The 18,796-nt window shown below is 42.4% G+C and overlaps 1 protein-coding gene across 1 annotated transcript; it reads right to left on the reverse strand.

The window, feature by feature from the left end:
* Positions 1-863: 863 nt before the first annotated feature.
* Positions 864-11,842, reverse strand: LOC112555634 (dihydrogeodin oxidase-like). The gene is made up of 11 exons (XM_025224063.1): positions 11,634-11,842; positions 7,452-7,675; positions 7,156-7,322; positions 5,714-5,964; positions 4,992-5,176; positions 4,377-4,601; positions 3,847-4,161; positions 3,308-3,500; positions 2,997-3,143; positions 2,529-2,701; positions 864-2,205 (listed from the first exon to the last, which is right to left on the reverse strand). The coding sequence occupies exons 1-11, from the start codon at positions 11,713-11,715 to the stop codon at positions 1,909-1,911; spliced, it is 2,259 nt and encodes a 752-aa protein (XP_025079848.1). The 5' UTR covers positions 11,716-11,842; the 3' UTR covers positions 864-1,908.
* Positions 11,843-18,796: the final 6,954 nt, after the last annotated feature.

Here is an 18,796-nt window from a genome sequence, read left to right on the forward strand (position 1 = left end):
AGAGAAGTTTACACAGATTTTGAGAAACAGAATCTTGCACCGAGCTTTGCAAATTATTAGAAAAAAAAACATTTTGCACCCTGCTAGGTCTTTAAGAGCTAAGAGCCTCTACATCCGGGATGTTATGAAACTATTCGGCACAGACTTCGCACTGCTTGGCGGATGCTAGTCCGGGGATCCGCCTTTTCCATTATATGCTAATGTCACACATCTGTATATAGAGATAGACATACAGTCACTAACCCTGTCCTTAATGTCAGTCGTTGAAGATGAGAAAGTTGAACTTCCGACTGACAAGCTCTAGGGAAACCCCTTCTGATGATAGCACGAAACATGTTACTGTAGACGTATTGCGAGTGGAGGATAAATGCAAGTGAATGCTCTCGATAAACATGTTAAAGGGCTTTATCAAAATTTCAGACCAAATACGGAGAGGAAAACATCATTTGTATCAAAGAAAGTCACTGAAATTAGTCTTTTGATGAACGGATGGATCGATCAATTAAATAATTTTTTTTTTTAAATTATTTGTCGCCGACTGGGTTAATGATTTGCTGATGACAGTTCCCGCTAACTCAGGGGATGTTTAGGTCATAATCACAGAGATAAACATGTCTAAATAATTTATTTATTTGAAGAGCTTCTTTTTTCAACTTACAAACGTGGGTTAAAGCGTGTTTACATTAACAACCACCTGTACACCAAAGTAAATAAGTCCGCACCTTTAGCAGTCATCAAATGCACCCGACGATCATTTCTCTCATTCTCTCTCACTCACACACATACACACATACACACATTTACATTCATCATAAAAGAAAGAAAAACGTTCAAGGTAAATAAACAAAATGAGAGAAAAAGGCTTCAGAATTTCAGCATAGCTGTTCTTTTTTTCATATATATATATCTTTACGTTTCAGTGGACAGGCAGACAACAAAGGAGACCACAAATATTTCAGAAAGGTTTACTCGATCTACAGAAGAAAACATAGTCTTAAAGTTTCTAGCATGGCGGCTAAGGTACCAACGGATAAGACATTAACAATTTTTGTCTGTGTACAATATATCAGCGAGACGATGGGTGGAGGAGGGAGTTAGCATCAGTACTTTAGCATCAGTCAACAACAACAACAACAACAACAACAACAACAACAACCTAGCCCTAACATCATGGCATGTTGTAGTGCTGTACATTGCTGCTAGAAAGTAAGTGGCTCACTGGCCCAGGGTGAAAACCGAAGGACGAGCCCATCTCAGGTCTGTCTAAATATTTCCTTTGCGTGCTTTGGCATTTCTATTTCTAAGCTGGTGCACATGTAGAGCCTGCTTTCTGTCAGACAATCATGTAAACTCTTTTCTTCACAAAATATCTCGTGTTCTACAAATATCCCGTGTACATTAACATGGCCATCCCCGCCTCCTCCTTGTCTAATGTGCTCACAAAATATCTACACATCAAACACTGGGTACTTGTGAAGCTGACTCTAGCAAGTTTAGAAAATATGCAAACGAAGCTGACGAAATTCGAAATTGATCAATTAACATGATAATTTGAAATTTAATTATACACCAGTTAGAGGTAGAATCTAACACAAACACTGTGCCTTTTGGAATAAAACATGTTTATAATTAAGAGAATATAGCAGATAAGCAACTAAAGACACTTCTCTATATCTTCATTATCTCCGTTACATAATGACATAATGTTACCCACCCTCACAAATCACGTGTTTGAGACGTGAGGTGACGTGACATTTTGAGTTGTGAGGTTTCTACTCGGTCAGAAAAGAGTGAGGGAGAAGGATAAGTAGATAGGAGGAGTGGGAATTCCTGAGGTTATGAGGACGAAATTATTACAAGGTGATGCAATGACAATGACAGTCGCCTGCTTTCGCTGGTCGTCGTCCATTATTTGCTGGAACACAGATGCTGGCGCTCATCGGCGTTGTAATCGTCTTGCTCATCGATGACCAGTCTTACTCTGCTGGCAGAACCATCGTTTGGAAGTTTTAACTGCTTGTAAGAGCCATGTCGGACATTCTTCGTCCTCAGTACGGACACAACGATAGCAAGACCCACAACTGCCAGACCAAACCCAACCGTAAGCATAAAAGCCCAAAGTACAGGCGCTGGCACTTCATACGCACGGACTTGAGGGTTCTGGACAACGGAATGACCATCCATACTTTGGTCTTCAGGATTTCTCTGAATTCAAATAAACAAGATAGTTGGTAATTGCAATCATATGTCTACACATTAGGAAGATGAGAGTTTTTGTATGTTCTTATAATTTTATCAAACTCATAACGAAAAATAGGTCAGTGCAAAAGATTAAAACAACATGTTTGATATCAAGCAGTAACTCCTAGTATAAACAACAACAACAACAACAACAACAACAACAAACTCAAATTAATGGAAAATAGGGCTTAATTGGAAATGAAAAGTGAAAGATGAAACTGGGGGTCTGATTACCTACGGAAATTTATAAGAACGTGTTCCTTTTAGGTACAGGAAAGGACCGTTACCTGAGACGAGAGTGATTTCCCCTGCCGGAAGTCACCCTTCGACAGCTCAAAAGGCCTGCAGCGAGGGAATTCTGGAGGGACCGGCGGTAGCGTGCCGTTGTTAAGGACTTCCAGAGCAAGAGACATTCCAGTTTCTGAGTGGAACAGCAGGTGACAGTGCATGAACCACACACCTGTCGGGGTACACAGGTAAAAATACTTTACTTTCTGATGTACATCCTCGCAAGATGGTGTTTCCTTTATAAACACACCGTAGACGACCATTGTATTGAATTCCTATCTCAGTTTAGTTTTTTTAAAGCTATTATCTTCTGGTTTTAATTTTTATTTACCTGTCTTCATGGTTTCTGTTCTCGTGTATGTATGTATTTTATTTTTAGTTATTATATTTTCTCACACCGGTCTTTGCATTTCTTTGTGATTTTCTCGTCTATTGGAAATGCTTTTCTCGGTGGAACTTAGACTTACCAGGATTGTCGGCAATGAATCGGATAATAACAAAGCCACCGTTAGGTAGCGCCACTGTGTCTTTGAATGGCGCCAGGTGGAGCTTGCGTTGTATAAGTCCTTCTTCATCCAGCTGACGGAATAACTCTGGGACATTACTTGCTGCAGCTGTCATTGAAAACAGTTTTCAATTATCAGCATCGCTTTTCTTTTCTTTGCTTGGTCTTTCTACATCAGAATGCGATAAATGTAGCGATAGATTAGATAGATATCTAAGTTAGATAGATATAGATAATCAAAAGATTTGATACTTTAATGCAAGAAATGTGAGCGTACATTTTCCATTGCGACAACCCTGTAGCTGAAGCCGTGCAGGTGAATGGGGTGGGTGTACCCTAATTGGGTGCTGTTGTTGATGATGACCATCTCAACTACGTCACCCCACTGGACTTGGAGTATGTGGGTGCATTCACACCAGTCGCCAATACAGTTGTCTCCTAGATTTGAGCTGTTGCACAGCTGTCCCTGTGAGAAACGATCAACGACAGAAGGTTTAGGAGAAGATGATCCAAAGTGTGGATGATTAGAGATGTCTAGAGATCCCCGTGACCCCACACCCTAATCAGGAAGCGAAAAAATGGGTACATCGACCAAGTGTTACACGAGAGCTAAAAATAACAAACAAACAAAAACAACAAAAACAAAAACAACAGCAAACAACCAGAGACAGCTGAAGTATCAATAACAGTGTCAGTCAGTAGGTATACTTCTCACAGTCCCTATTTACTTCTGCTTACTCTATCGTCATCAAAAATGTCACCATCAGCGGTCCTCCTCCCTGTATACCTCCCCCTCCCCACCAAAAGCTCACCTCCGGCATTTCGTCTCGTTGATAAAGAAACGGCACTGGTCCTAACTTGTTGGTGATTCCGTTGATCTGTGGAGAGAAAGTCTTGGGGTATGGGCCACTGGAAGCGGGGTACAGGTCAGGGTCGTAGAAGTGGAGGTTGTTGACATTATTGATGTCAAACTGCACGAAGAACTGATGGTCCGGTTTCTGCAAGAGGCTGTCATCGTCCGCAGCCAGAGCGTCCATAGCCAGCAGCTGCGAGCGGGAGTCGCCAAGTGTCTCAGGTCGGCCTCGTTCTGGTACTGGCCTGGCCTCCATCTGCCAGTAGTTGAACATCTGTGACGGACAGCAAGTGGAAGAACTGTAAGACCTCCACAAAATGATCAAAGAGAATGACACTTACTGGAGGATGACAGACCTGAAGATCTTTTGTCCCTCCGTTTGCAATACGTGAATCATATAAAAGGGTCAGGAAGACAGGAACTCCCCCCTGTCGACTCTGATGAGGTTCAAGGCTGAAGTAGCGAGAAAAGTCGATGACATTATCTTACATTTCCGTTATTTTCCGGCGCCGGTCGCTCTGCGGGAACCGTCAGGGCATCGTCCTGCAGGTGCTGTTGGTCGTCGGTGACGTAGGCGAGGATGGCCCGCGTCTCCAAATTCTTCTTCGCACAGTCTCCCAGCCCTCGTGCACGGATCCAGAAGGACCCTTTGTCTTCGATGGCGGTGAGCACGAAGTCGTATCTCTCAGCGCTCAGAAGGTCTAAGGAACCGACCTGAGTTGGACACAAGAGACGGTAAATGGGAACACAGGTGGGTTGGGAACTGAATGGATGGGTGTTGTTAAAGGATGAATGAAAAGTCTAGCTGTCGACACATTTGAGAAAAAATGGATAATAATTATTCAATCAATTTCTGCTATTCATAGCGTGTGCTACCATTTGGAAGGCCGGGTCTAATTATACAAACATTAACTTCGAAACACACCCGCGACTGCACGCCTTTAACACACCATTTTTGGTTGGCATATCCAAATATATCCATATTTCGATAATAATCAAAGAAAGAAAAAAAGTTCTTCAATACTATTTTTCATCACAAACTATTATCCCACCTCAACATTGATTTACAGAAGCTACAGGGCAGATGACCCTTTGTATCCTCACCTCGAATCTCCTGAAGGATTTGCCGTCCGATGCAATTAGCAGCATTGAATGTCTGTCAATGGAAATCCGGATCGGGCAGAATAAGCTGCCAGCATTGATGACCCTGAATCTGTACCTTTTGCCACTCTTCACCCTGAAGACAGGTCTGGGTAGGTTCAGGTGCTTTGTGGGATCCATGGCACGACCTAAAGAAACATCAAAACAGCTTCCTTCTCATGTTCTCTTTTACACTTTCTCTTTTTCTTTTGTTTTTAAATTAAGACATAATTCACTGGAAAATAAATAGTAAGGAAAATCATTCCATCTTCGTAAACTTACAGCTTTATTATTGTAAACTATCGGATTTAAATTTGATAGCCTGTATTGTTTAGTCTCTCTGGAAGCGATGGTTCAGTTTCCTTTCAGAGGTCGTAATTATGAAGCAAAAGTAAAGTTTCTCTAGGATAAGTTACAGGTTGAAAGTGCTGCTGTAATCAGAGAAGACATGAGAGTTTAGTTGATTATCTAGAGGTCCTCAGACCAGGGTTGAGACCAAAGAGGTTGTAGGTTTTGAGACAGAGTTAAAGCTTATCGGGAGGACTGCGAGGTTGCGAGTGTCCCAAGTTATAATTTCGGTGTCAAACGCCCTCGTGTACCTCAGTACCTCAGCTTGATCTCTGGGACCCAGACCTCGAGGGTGCTGCTGACCTCCGAGAGAAAAGAGGAACATGAAGGAGCCTTACCGTTGATCAAAATGGTGTCTGCATCTGGAGGCATGAAGAGGAAGGCTAGCTGGGTGAACTTTTCGTTCAGTGACTGGCTGGTCCACTCGTTGACCACAATGACATGCTCAGGCAGGTCATAGTCGTACAACGGGCCCTGGGGGTCCTCCTCCTGCGGGACACGGACGACGAAGCTGCCGAAGAGTCCCTCACCTCGCTGGATCCCGGTGTGAGCGTGCCACAGGTGAGTGCCCTCGTCATCCACGCGAAATCTGCAATCAAAGGGGTAATAAATAACATCCTCTTGCCCGTTAAAAAAATACATAAATATATTTTGTTACAATGCTGAAAGAGATATCTTAATCGAAGCTACTACAGTAGCGAACAATAAAGGGCAACGAGGACTGATTTTTATTATCAAATATTTTCATTAATTGCGATCGAGACATCGGAGCGCCCATTACAAGAATATATTTACAGTGGTACCTCGACATACGAGTTTAATTCGTTCCGTAACCTTGCTCGTATGTCAAATTGCTCGTATCTCAAAGCAATTTTCCCCATTGAAATTTATTGAAATGCCATTAATCCGTTCCAGCTCCCAAAACACCACCTCAGTTGTTTTTGTTAAGTGTTTTTGAATAAGAAAAAGTGTATTTACAAGAAGAAACATTTATTTATGAATAACAAATAGAATATATTCTATAAACACATATTAAATTCTTCGTTTGTGGAAGTGTGTGGGATCTGCTTCAGCAAATCACCGTAAATCGCTCGTGCCTTCTCACACATGATGCTTTGTGTTAAGGTTCCTCCTTGAAGCTGCTTCTCTGTCACCCACACAGTCAATAGTTTCTCCATCTTTTCATGGAGCTAAGTCCGGAGCTTAGAAATTATTGTAACGCCCCTAGCTGGCGTTGTACCCTTTATCAACTCCTGTTTAAGCTCAGAACATATCATTGATGTGCTACACCCGTACATCCTCGCCAAGTCAATTACTCGCACACCTTGCTCGTGTTTTTCTACGATTTCGCGCTTTAATTCAATAGACATCATCTTCTTCGGACCATGGTTACAAAAATAAATGTGATAACGTTTGTAAATGTACAAAAAGCAAAAAAACGCGAACCCAACTTATCAAAAATGTTTCGAAAACGAGGGAAACAAGCACACAGACTGAGGTTTAGTCTGAGGTGGGAGAAACTGTTAGACGCTGCACACGACCCCAACATCCGCCCTGCATGTTGGGGTCGTGTGCAGCGGTGTAGTGTGCGATTCCTCGTATCTCAAATCTTGCTCTTATCTCGAAGCAAAATATCGCTCGCTCGGCGGCTCGTATCTCAAAACACTCGTATGTCAGGGCACTCGTATGTCGAGGTACCACTGTACCTGTAAGAGTCACATAAACATGGAAGGTCATGTTTCGCATGCTTGTGTGTTAATACAGATGTGTTTTTTGTCACCTGTACTGAAAAGAGCTTCCGGTTGGTATCGGGCACTGTGTCAGCATGGGGACCCCGTCCATGTAAGGAGACTCGTGCTGGAGGATTCCGTGCCAGTGGATGGTGACCCCCTCCGACAAGGCGACATATGATGTGACATTCACGACGACAGTGTCACCCTTGCATACCTGCAGTCAGCAGTCAACATGTCTTTAATCAGCATTATTGTTTCAGTCATTTCCACATCGTTTTTTTTTTTTTTTTTTTTTGTTGGTTTTTTTTGTCATATTTGTCGTTGTCTTTGCTGCACTACTGACCTGTACGGAGGGCCCTGGCAGGATGCGGTTGACTGTCAGGACGTTCCTGACCACGCCGTTAGCGGTGATACAGTGTCCCCGACGACAGTCCGTGATGTTACCGGAAGCGCAGTTGTAGCATGCGCGGGACAAGGTGGAGTAACTCTCCACAACGAACTTGTACTGACATTCCTTCGGCTTGGCGTCCTTCACGCAGGTTCGAACACACTCATGGTCGGAGTAATCTGTAACAGACCAAAAGCCAATAGTTACAGTGGGTTCGAAACCTCTTCCTCCCAGAAGTTAGGATGGGGCTGGGGATAGTGAACGTGGAGGAGCTGATGATTTGCGTAGACCAGTAACCATGGCTATATCATGGCAAAGCAGTAAGCCCTGTATTCTTCAGAGAACTGATGATGATGATTGCTGATTGATGATTGATGATTGATGATGATGATGATATCCATAATGAAAACAATAAAAATGTAACAAGGGAAACTATTTCACGGCCTTACATATTTACACACTGGCCTATTTGTTTCAATGACTATTTTTCACAGCCCCTAATCGGATCTTTGTTTCAAACATGTGGCTAATAAAAAAAATTCTCTCTCCTCTTCTTCTCTGTCTTCTTCTATTAGATCTCCGCCCGTCCGTCCGCCGTCTATATATTTGTTTTGCACCACCAGGTCTTCCCGGCTCAACTTTTTATTTTGAGACAAATCTAACCCTAACCCTGACGCAATCACATTTCATTTCACACAGTGCCAGGCAAGTGCTGGTAAAATTTCCGGTGCAACTCTTGTGCAGCCATTATTAATTGTCTTCTGTTTAACAGAAGGAAACTGTTAATTAGCATTCTTCAGGTCAAACTACTAAAGCAGCTAACGGGATTTTGGTTAAAAAAGTGGAGCTCACAACTAGTCTCTGTTTCTTATTTCTTTTTGTCCTATTCGGTCTGCTACATACTTCGTATGAAAAAGGATCAACTATCTTGTGTATTATATATAAAATGCATTTTCTGTTCTTTGTATGACATTATTGTGCTTTACAGAACGTTCTCGATAATGTTTACACTTAGTCAAATGTACATTCGGCCTTTATTGCTCTTAAAATTTTACTGTTCTTAGTTTCTGTTTATTTCTTTTTGACATGTTTGTTACATATCTATGTGACTGAGTGTTCTGTATGTATTGTCGTTTTAGCTGGTGTTTTGTGCTTATTATTTATTGGTCTGGTTTGCTGTGATGATGCACGATAAATACGTGCTTCCAGTTCTGTCTATCTACACACATATATGCTTACGTCTGTGTGTGCGCGTGTGCATGCACTTTCGTAAGTGCTTTCGTGATCATGTGTGGGGTGCACATACTCGTGCGAGTCCGAGCTTCCTGCCAAGTCATCATTCAACAATGAACCCGCCGATGAGCTGTCATCTCGAACAGATCGACAAATCGTCGCTGATCAAATGCTTAGTCGATGTCTAGCCTTTTGACCTTTCGGGCGACACGTCAGATAGAGGACTCTAAATGAGGTTAAATAACTAAATTAACTGTTAGGTGACAGACAAACAATCGCTGTTCTGCACAAAAATTTTATTACAATTATTTCTCAAACACACGTATTGCGGGCTTCCTCTATAATCTGTACACATATTCGTGATATGACGCAGGAAGTAAACAAGGATCTTTCAGTTCGTGTGTGTTCCATTAAACAGGAATATTTTACGTATCGTTATACAAGTAATGTCAGAAAAGGAAACAATGGGAATCTCTTCAGACACATCCTGTTCACTAGGACACGCTTTCTTTTGTAGATATCCGATCTTCAGTCTGTCCGTGACGGACTTCCGCCGGAATTAAGGTCCAAAAGTTACGAACCTGAACACTCAGGACTTTCTATTTCCCAGGATCAGCTGCTAAATTCGATTTTGCCGAGAACTTGTTGACAATAAGGGGAAGTGGAGTGCGCGAACTGTTATTTGCTGTTACATGACTTTGTTACCAAATTTGCAGTGTTCTCTGATTTGTCTTTATTAGGAAATGAACCAATATTTATACCAAAAATCCCTAACCTGAATTGTTCAGCTCATTTTGATATATTCATTACTTCTGAGCAATTTCTTCTTCAATTTTTTTTTATATAAAATACTTGACATTAAATTAATCTTTGTGCGTTACCTTTGCATTCTACCTCTTCGCTCAAAAGAACTAGAAGTGATTTTTGCTCCATTCTCTTATCTTTAAGATAAGATCTCTACAATTTAATTTTCCCGTGATTTCTTAGATTGAGCTCCAGTACTAGTGTCTGCCGTATGTGAACAGTTCTTAAATAAAGAAGTGAGCATGAGAAGTACGACCGATCTGGAGTACATGGAAACTGTGATTGATGAAATGGCTTCCTTGCAGTTGGATGAAAGTCTATTAAACCGATTGTCAGAAGTTTTTTTAGAATAAATACTGATGAAAACCAGTCTGAGCGCACCACAAACTACTTCACAGTGAGACTGGTTACAAGTGTTTTAGACATGGTCAAGTGGTGTAGAGGACTTCATCAGCAGGATGCTGCTGGCCCTCGTCACACTTGTGATCCTCTCCTCCCAACTCGTCTTGGCTTCTTTAAAAATAGTTAATTAACTGTTAATTCATTATCTGTTATTTTGTGATAGATGCTGCTATTTTAAGGGAAAATGATATGAGTGATGTTTCTAAATGTATTTATAGCTGTGTGAATGTCGCCGTAGAAAACACGTGAAGCTGACGTAACAGTACACAGTACACGTCGTGTGACGTATTTTCTCTTTTTTGATCTGCCGATAGCGATGTCTGTAGATAAGAGGTAAGTGTAACGACCCATTCTCAGAACCTTCAGGTTATAAACGATGTTTTCCAAAAGGACTAAACTTATCTGGCTCATTGTATGTCTTCTTATCGTTTGGAGATCTCTCCCTTTCTCTCTCTCTATACATATGTAAGCAGATATTAATATAATTTTCTGTTCAACATTCTTCTTTCATTTATATTTGGTTTGAAGTATGTTTTTGAAATATTACTATAATCAATGTTTACCTATATTCTGTGCGACTTTGTGTGTATGTGTGAGAGAGAGAGACTTTTCTAGTTGTACGTAGTCTGATGATGAAGAGAAAAATATTGGAAATAATGGGGGGAAAGACTTCAGGACAACACAGATCGGCCAGGCCAGATAATCAGACAAGAAAATCCCTATATATACTAATTTAATAAGCAATACCAGTTCAGTACTTCCTTAGCTTAGATGGTCAATGGTTCACCAGTCCTCCTCAAGCAGTTCCTAAACATTTAAACCCTATTTATGTCTCCATGCACTAACCACAGAATACAATATAAGAATATTTAAATGAACTATTATTAAGACAATTCTATCTCTTTATCTTTATATTTTTCTTTGTGCGGTTTTTGAAATGAATGAGAGCGGCACTGAACGAGAAGAAAATGCACTACATGCTGCACTTTAAACTGCAAATTTTCTAACAAAGACTGTTGCAGTGTTCATCCCGATTCAAAATTCGTTCTAACCCCAGAACTACTAGGTTCATCGAATCTGCCGGCCTGGAAAAAAATTTAACCTCTAAATTTTTACCAACTTTTTTTAATGAATAAGAAAGTGCTTAAGTATCTTACATTGAAGTTAAAAGTGTGTTTTTACATTTTTGCTCTAGGAGTTATTACATTTATTAAACATTTTTTAAATGTATAAAATTAAGTGTCACCAAGGGGCTGACAAGTGAAAAGGTTAGTGTTGAGATTGTGCTAGAGCTTTTATAATTTTTTTGAAATATTTTGAAAGCTGTTTGGTTTTAATTCTGTAAGTTGCGGGACCGCTGTAATTAATTCCAGTTAATTTTCAAATACCAGCGAAAAATATGAACAGTAAAATACAAAAAATTGTGTTTTAATATAAAGTCAATATTGCGATAGATACTTAACCATATTTAATAAACTGTATTGAATAATACAGGTACTTAATTTATTTAATGTAAAGCCGTAAAATAAAATCAACACAAATGTAAAACTATACACCCTCAAATAATCTGTGATAAAAGTGTAAAGTTGCATAACCTTGATGCAAAATTAAAACTGTAAGCTCTGTAACAGGCTATACAGATATTAAACTATCAACCTATCAAACCTGCCATAAAGTTGACGGAGGCAAATGTCTTACCTGGCAACATGCGAGATTTTTGTCCCTGCACTGTGGCGACACACATGCAAAGGACGACCCATGGTGCCAGACGACAAAACATCGGCGAAGGAGAAGATTGGACAACTTTTTTGTGATGACAAAAGAACTCTTCTTCTTCTAGAAGCTTCTTGATGTCCGGCGGGGGTAAAGGACTAGACCTTGACTGACAATTTTCTCTCTAAGCACCATTTAAAAGCTATAGACTAGATCACTTTTAAGAAATTGGGATTTCCCATTAGCTATTCTACTGCCTGATGAATTTTCTCAATAAAATGTGTTACATCCTTTTTTTTATAAAATACTTGATGTCATCCTCTTGATGCCATGTTGATGGTAGTGGGTTTCTCCGTTCCTTGCTGTGAGTGAGTGATATTAAATTGATGTCTAAATTGAAGCCTTTTTCTCTCAAAATAAATGCATTGTCATAAACTTTATTTCTTTAAAGTTTTCAAGCTAACCCCCAAAGATGTTGTTGACAGAGAACTGCGAAGGAAAGTCGGCGAGAGTGGTACCACCCTCACACTTAAAAAAAAAAAAAAACTGGCCCCGAGAAAAAAGAGTCTCGAACACCTCATTTTTAACTTTTCAAATATACTCTAACCCTTAGTATCTCTCACATAAGTACTACTAATCTCTACGCATTATCTCGCCACTATAAATAGAGACACGTAGATAACAAACTATTTTAAAATTTGTATTGTCCCTGTTGAACAGGGGTGCATAGGAAATGTTATACACGTGCACGTGAATGTGATGGGAAGTTACGCGTGCACCACGTCATCATCATCATCATCATCATCATCATCATCATCATCATCATCATCATCATCATCATCATCATCATCATCATCATCATCATCATCATCGTCATCATCATGACTATTGTTGCTGTTGTTGTGATCTACAATCATCACTGATTAGCCATGCTCATTAACAATAACAAAAATAACAACAATTATTGACTTTTCTTCTGTCTTCAAACCCGTCAGGACTGGTACAATCAGGGCATTGTATTCCTGTCTTCATCATTTATAAATATTTAATCACACACAATCCATTTTTTTCCTTCCATTTTTCTTTCCTCCCTAGAGGTTTTTTTTTTTTTTCATTCTTCACTTTTTGTTTCTCCCTTTGCCTTCCTCTCATCCTCTTTCTCTTGATTTTCGTTTTGCTCTTTCACCTTTTTCGAACTCCCACATTTTTGTTCCCACTTTCATCTCATGAACTTTACTCACGCATGAACCTCCCACATGAACCTCCCACATGTTTCATTCCTTCCTTCACCTCTTCAGCTGCATGAACCTCGTAAATTGCATGAACTGTTGAACACACGCTCTTTAAAAGTCAGCTACTTGTGCTTTTCTCTTCCGCTCTTCTTGATATACAGGGTACACATATTACCTCCCCATTTACCCGCGTCTTCTTCGTGAAAGTAGCATTTGTTTACAATATAAGCTTTGTATACAGGTACCCGTTTATCACCTGCTTCATTCCTCCGCCCCACCCTATTTTCTTTGTCCGTCTTTCTCTCTCTCTCACACTCATTAAACAAGTTCGCAATTTAACTCATGAATTCTAGTTAGCTTTTTCGGCAACTGAAGTTTTGTTAAGATTTCCGGAGAAAACTTGTTTCTGGAGGAAAAAAAAATATTTTCTTTGAAAAAGAAACGTGTGTGTGTTGGCTGGTGTGGTGTTACATCCAGACCGGCAAATGGAGTAAAGTTTATTGTTTCATTCCCTGTGGCTGTAAGTGTAGAAGAACAGATGCACGTGCGGCTGTTGGAGTCTGGTAGCCTCGCCATACCTCACCCAGGAATTTATTCCTCACTGCCGCTCGGGGGTACTCCACGATCGCCACAGCGAACGTTGGTTAACGGCGAACGTTGGAATTGATCCATGTACTCGGGGTAACACTCCCTTCTTGCCATCCTGATCGCTTAATATCTGTTTTATCTGTTCGTTTTTTCTCATCTTAAAACAGACCACCCGCGCTCACTTTCCATCAACCTCTGTGTACTCTCTCCCTCAGTTCGCGGTGAATATATTTGACGCGATTTCCTGCAACCTGTCGCGTCGTGACCCAGTCGCCGTGTTTACCCTCGCGTTGGCCTTACGCCCGTCACTGGTCCCCCTGCCTCGACAAACCCCACGTACACGCACACACACAGTTATCTTGCCTGCATTTTTTTTTTTTTTTTTGAAGGTGGGGTTAGGGAGGAGTGGAAGAGTTCTCGACAGGCTGCGAAACAGGAGGCCATTGTTTAACGGCTGTAGTCATACCCCTGTCCTACTTGTTGCTTAGCGAACAGAGATAAACTTCTTTTTTAACCGATGACCTGTACCTTTCCCTAGGAAAGAAAACACGAAAGCACACATTGACACACACACATACAAGCACGCATACACAATACTACGCACATGGGCGTGATATATACAGCTACCCAAAGTATTGAGCTATATGTATATTCAAAGCTAAATAATACATACCCAGGGTACAAAAGCGTTGCACTTGGATATAGTCATGAGTATAAATAACATGCACGTTCACGAACATGCACACACACATATGCGTACAGGTGTATATACACAGGCCCACAAGTGCAAACATATCTGCACACAAGCACGAACATTGCATACATAACATGCACGTGTGCACAAACACACACAAACAGACATACAGACGCACACAAACAGCAAACATTGAATACATAATATACACGTGTACACACACATACACACGGGCATACAGACGCACTCAAACACCTGAACACAAACATCAAACATTGCATACATAACAAGCACACACACATACACCCTGACTTACAGAGGCACACAAACAGTAAACATTGTATAACACACACATAAACTCACAGACAAACATTTTTTTTCTTCTCTCTCTCTCCATTCAGCCAGCCAGCCTTGCGACTCCAGCCAATGTGTGTGTCGCGGCGATAGTATTCCCACGGCAAGCGCTGTCCTACCTGACCGACCCTTTAGTCTTTGAAGGCTCTCCCCCCTTTTCTTCCCATATCCTCACCTTTAGCTTACCCACCTCTCCTTCTCCTCCCCCCTGTTCTTCCTGCGCCCTCTATCCTATCGTTTGACTCGTCTGCCGTCCCTCAATCTCTGTCTACACCAGGGCTGCAGCAGCAGTGGACGTAGAGAGTGCAGCAGGCGCGGCAGCTGCAAGGTGTGCGCCCAGGTGGGTCGTGTGTGCACCTTGACGCCGGTGGTTTGTTGCTACAAGTTGCCAGCAGGTAAGTGCTGCCATTAAATCTCTCCTTTTCCACTTCCGCTTCTCTCGGCTAGCACCACAGAAATCTCCTGCCACTTAATTAGAAAAAAATGGAAAGAAACTAACTTATTTTTGTAAGGATCGGTGTCTTTGCTTCGCCTGCTGTCAAGACTTTGAACGAAATCGTATAAGATTGCACACTCCGCCGCAGTTGACGCTAAGGTCAGCCGCGTGTTTTCTCCATGTGACCTGCTTATCTAGATGTCGACTTCTACTTTCGTGGTACTTCGGTTGAAAGTCGCGGGGAAATTCGAAGTCAGCTGTGGATACCTTTTACTAAAAGCGTTTGAAAACTAACTCCGTGTTTCAAGTATACTCGATCAAAGTCAACAGGATGCGTTGCTATGGGAGACCGCAACATAAATGTTTGTCATTAGCAGAGAATAACAATGCTGCCAATGTGGTGATGACTAACATGCAGTGTCACCTGTCTTTGTTATCATTTAACTTTGTTGACTTCAGCTTGTCGCCCTGTGCTGTCGGACTTTATCTTGACATTTGTATCATACTGCAGCTGAGTAGATTTTTGAATAATATATACAAACAGGGTTGGTCAAAATAATGTCAACACAAATGAATTATTTTTCTACCATTTATGTCTTCACATAATTTTGACTAACCCTGAATTATCTAAGGAATGTACTTAAGAAGAAAAATCTGTTTTATTTGACGAAGACAAATATTTATGCAGTGAAGCTGGTGAACTATGTTTTATTTATATGAGGACTTGCATTAAAGGAAAATGAGTCTTTAATACAAGTATTTCTTCAATGCATCAAAACAACTTTCCTTAGTAATTAATATCCATTTCGTGTGTGTGATACTGGGGTACCCGGGTACTTCCGGGTGGAAAACGAGGTAGAGAATATTCCTCCTCTCGATCACGTGGGGGCAGGGGAGGATGCAGGTTGTAGAGGTGGAGAAGAGCCACCAGTGTGCAAGAAGGTAGTGATGCAGCATGTGGAGGATTTAACGACAGGAAGCAGCCATTGCTGTGTGACGACATCTACGGCGCCACCGCTTGCAAGGGGCAATTACCCGGCAAGACGCTAATTTACAGGTAAAATAACGAAAGGATATGTGATAGCTCGTTTCGTCGTAGACAGAAAATAAACGCAAAGCATACATGCACGTGAGAATGGTGGTAGGGGGAGCGGTGAGGGGAAGAAGACTGGGAGGAAGGTATGAGTGGAGAAGGGGAGGTGTGAGAGAGAAAGAGAAAGGTGTTGGCAGGAGCCGTTCACCTTGGCAGCGCTTGCCTCTCGCATCCCCTGATCCGTCTGACGGTTTTATTTCCCCGCCCAGGTCAGTCACCGAGCTCGGCTTGCATCTAACAGGTAGGATAGGTTTCTGGCGCTAATCCCTCCCCCACCCGACAATACACACACCGTATCCACCCATCATGCACCCCGTTCATGCGAAGCCGTGTGAGATGAGAAGGCGGTGGGAGTGGTAGGAGTGGTAGCAGGGGGGTTGAGGTGTTGCGAGTGTTGCGGGTGTGGCAGTAACTTGTCACCGTGTTTTGTCTGGCAACTGGCGAGAGCCTTGCTGATGTCGCTGTTTATGGTCAAAGCGACTTTCACCGAGCAGACGCGCGCACCTGGCTCAGAGCCACTCAAACACTAACAGATGGGCACACCTGGAGAGAAAGAGAGAGAGAGAACAAAAAATGCCACACGACGAGGGACGACACACAAGGTAGGATTCCATACATCTTTTATCTCAAATGTTTCGGGTTCTTCTTGCGTGAAGTCACGTGACATGAACGATGATGGCGCTGTAGAAAAAATGAGCAGTTGGCGAAAGCGGGGTGGGGTGAGGTGGGTAGGTGCCACGACCTATTTTCGAGGTTTGGTGTAAATCATTTCATGGTCGTCTCGGATGGTTGGAGACGGAACGGCGCTCAAGGAAAGGAAATAAATTTGGGCACACGACTGAAGTAGACTACTCCAGACGACGAGTCTTGCGTTACAGTCAGAGTAGAACAAGTAGATATGTGTCCAGGACTGCGAGAGAGATGGTGGTCGTGTAAAGAAATGTAGAGGAAAATCTCGCCGAAACTTCAACTCAGCTAACCCTGAGACTCTTATAAATCTCTGAAGAAAAAGAAAGAATTGTTAAAGTTTGAAAGCATGAGACATGTCTGAAACGGGATGGACGTGGAAAAAAACCGAGTGAGATAGTGGCTGCGATGGAGTGTGACTGAAACGTGACTGAAACGTGACAGAAACGTGACAGAAACGTGACTATCTATCTATCTATTCCTCTTTGTGCATCAGGTTGCACATAAGGCCTCAACCAGAGTCCGCCACCGATGTCGATCGGCTGAAACCCGCTCTAGGTGACCCCATGTCCAGCCTTTCCTTCATCTCCCTTTCCACTGTTCTTCTCCAAGTTTCCTTTGGGCGCTCGTTTTCTTCGGCCGTCTGGAGTCCATCGTAGGGCGACTCTGGAAAGGTCTGCTGTCTGCTGGCGGAGCACATGTCCAATCCATCGCCAACGCTTCGTTGAACCTGGTGGTGATGGACTCGGTTTCACTTCTTCGGTGGATTCTTCGTTGGTGATGGTGTTTGCAAAAGATGTTAAGTATGCGCCTGAGGCATCTGTTTTGGAAGACGTCAAGCTTGTTACTGATGGTTTTGTCATCTTCCAAGATTCTGATCCGTAAAGGAGGGTGCTGATCACATTTGACTTGAAGATTCTCAGTTTGATCTTCTGGCTGATGTTTTTTGCCTTCCATGTGCTCCTGAGTGAGGCGAAGGCCTGGCTGGCTTTCGCCAGTCGGCTCGAATCTCCACCTCCGCATCCCCAGTGTTTGACATTTTGGACCCAAGATAGGTGAAACTGTCAACTTCTCAATCTCTTCTCCATTTAGTTTGATGCTGTCTTGGACTCTGGCGTTCACTCTCATACTGTTAGTCTTTTTTTGTGCTGACCTTCAAGCCAAGGTTTCCAGCTGTTTCTGAGAAGGCCTTTTTTTTCCTGCATGTCTTGGTGGCGGTGTGACAGCAGGCAATGTCATCAGCAAGTCCAAGTCTTCCAGTGCTGTTGTTGCTGTCATAGTCATGGTCCATCTGAGCCCTCTCCTCTCGCTGTCGGTGGAAGTCTTCATGATCCAGTCCATGGCCAGGATGAAGAGGAACGGCGACAGAATGCAGCCCTGCTTCACCCCGGTACTGACGTTGAAGGGGTCTGTGAGCTCCGTGTCACAGACAACCTGGGATTGAAATCGCTGTACAGCATTGCAATGACCTGAACAAGTTTTGCAGGGACTCCGTAATGCCTCAGGATCTTCCATAAGGACTCGCGGTGGATGCTGTCAAAAGCCTTCTCCAGGTCGATGAAATTGATGTACAGCGGTGTGTTCCATTCGTTGCTCTGCTCCAGAATCTGTCGCAGAATGAAGATGTGTTCAGAGCAGGATCGCCCTGGCGAAATCCTGCTTGCTGTGGTCGGAGGTCTTTCTCAAGAGTTGCCGTCAGTCTTGACAAAACAATCTTGCTGAAGACCTTGCTGGTGAGGAAAGAAGTTTATGCCCTCCAATTATTGCAGTCTCCAAGATCTCCTTTCTTGGGTAACTTGAAGATGAGCCCTGTCTTCCACGCAACAGGACCTGCCCTGATTCCCAAATTTGCCTGAAGATTTCAGTCAGCTTGGGAGCTGTCACATTCACATCTGCTTTCAACATCTCTGCTGTTATTCCATCTGCCCTGGTGCTTTGCCGCTCTTCATTGTCTGACTGCTGCTGTCATTCTTCCAGGCTTGGTGGGTCTGTGCAGATGTCAAGTCTATAGCTGCTGGCTGGATGTCTGCAAGCTGAGGGGATCTGTCTGTTCAGAACCGACTC

The sequence above is a fragment of the Pomacea canaliculata genome, linkage group LG14 (genome assembly GCF_003073045.1).
Source record: "Pomacea canaliculata isolate SZHN2017 linkage group LG14, ASM307304v1, whole genome shotgun sequence".
Classification (NCBI taxonomy): domain Eukaryota; kingdom Metazoa; phylum Mollusca; class Gastropoda; order Architaenioglossa; family Ampullariidae; genus Pomacea; species Pomacea canaliculata.

Excerpts from the sequence above, each read along its gene's own strand:
- LOC112555634 (XM_025224063.1), bottom strand. The coding sequence starts at position 11,715 with ATGTTTTGTCGTCTGGCACCATGGGTCGTCCTTTGCATGTGTGTCGCC. Across the intron at positions 7,323-7,451 it reads TGCCAGGGCCCTCCGTACAG|GTATGCAAGGGTGACACTGT; the intron begins GTCAGTAGTGCA and ends TGCTGACTGCAG. Across the intron at positions 4,162-4,376 it reads CGCCGGAAAATAACGGAAAT|ATGTTCAACTACTGGCAGAT; the intron begins GTAAGATAATGT and ends TGTCCGTCACAG.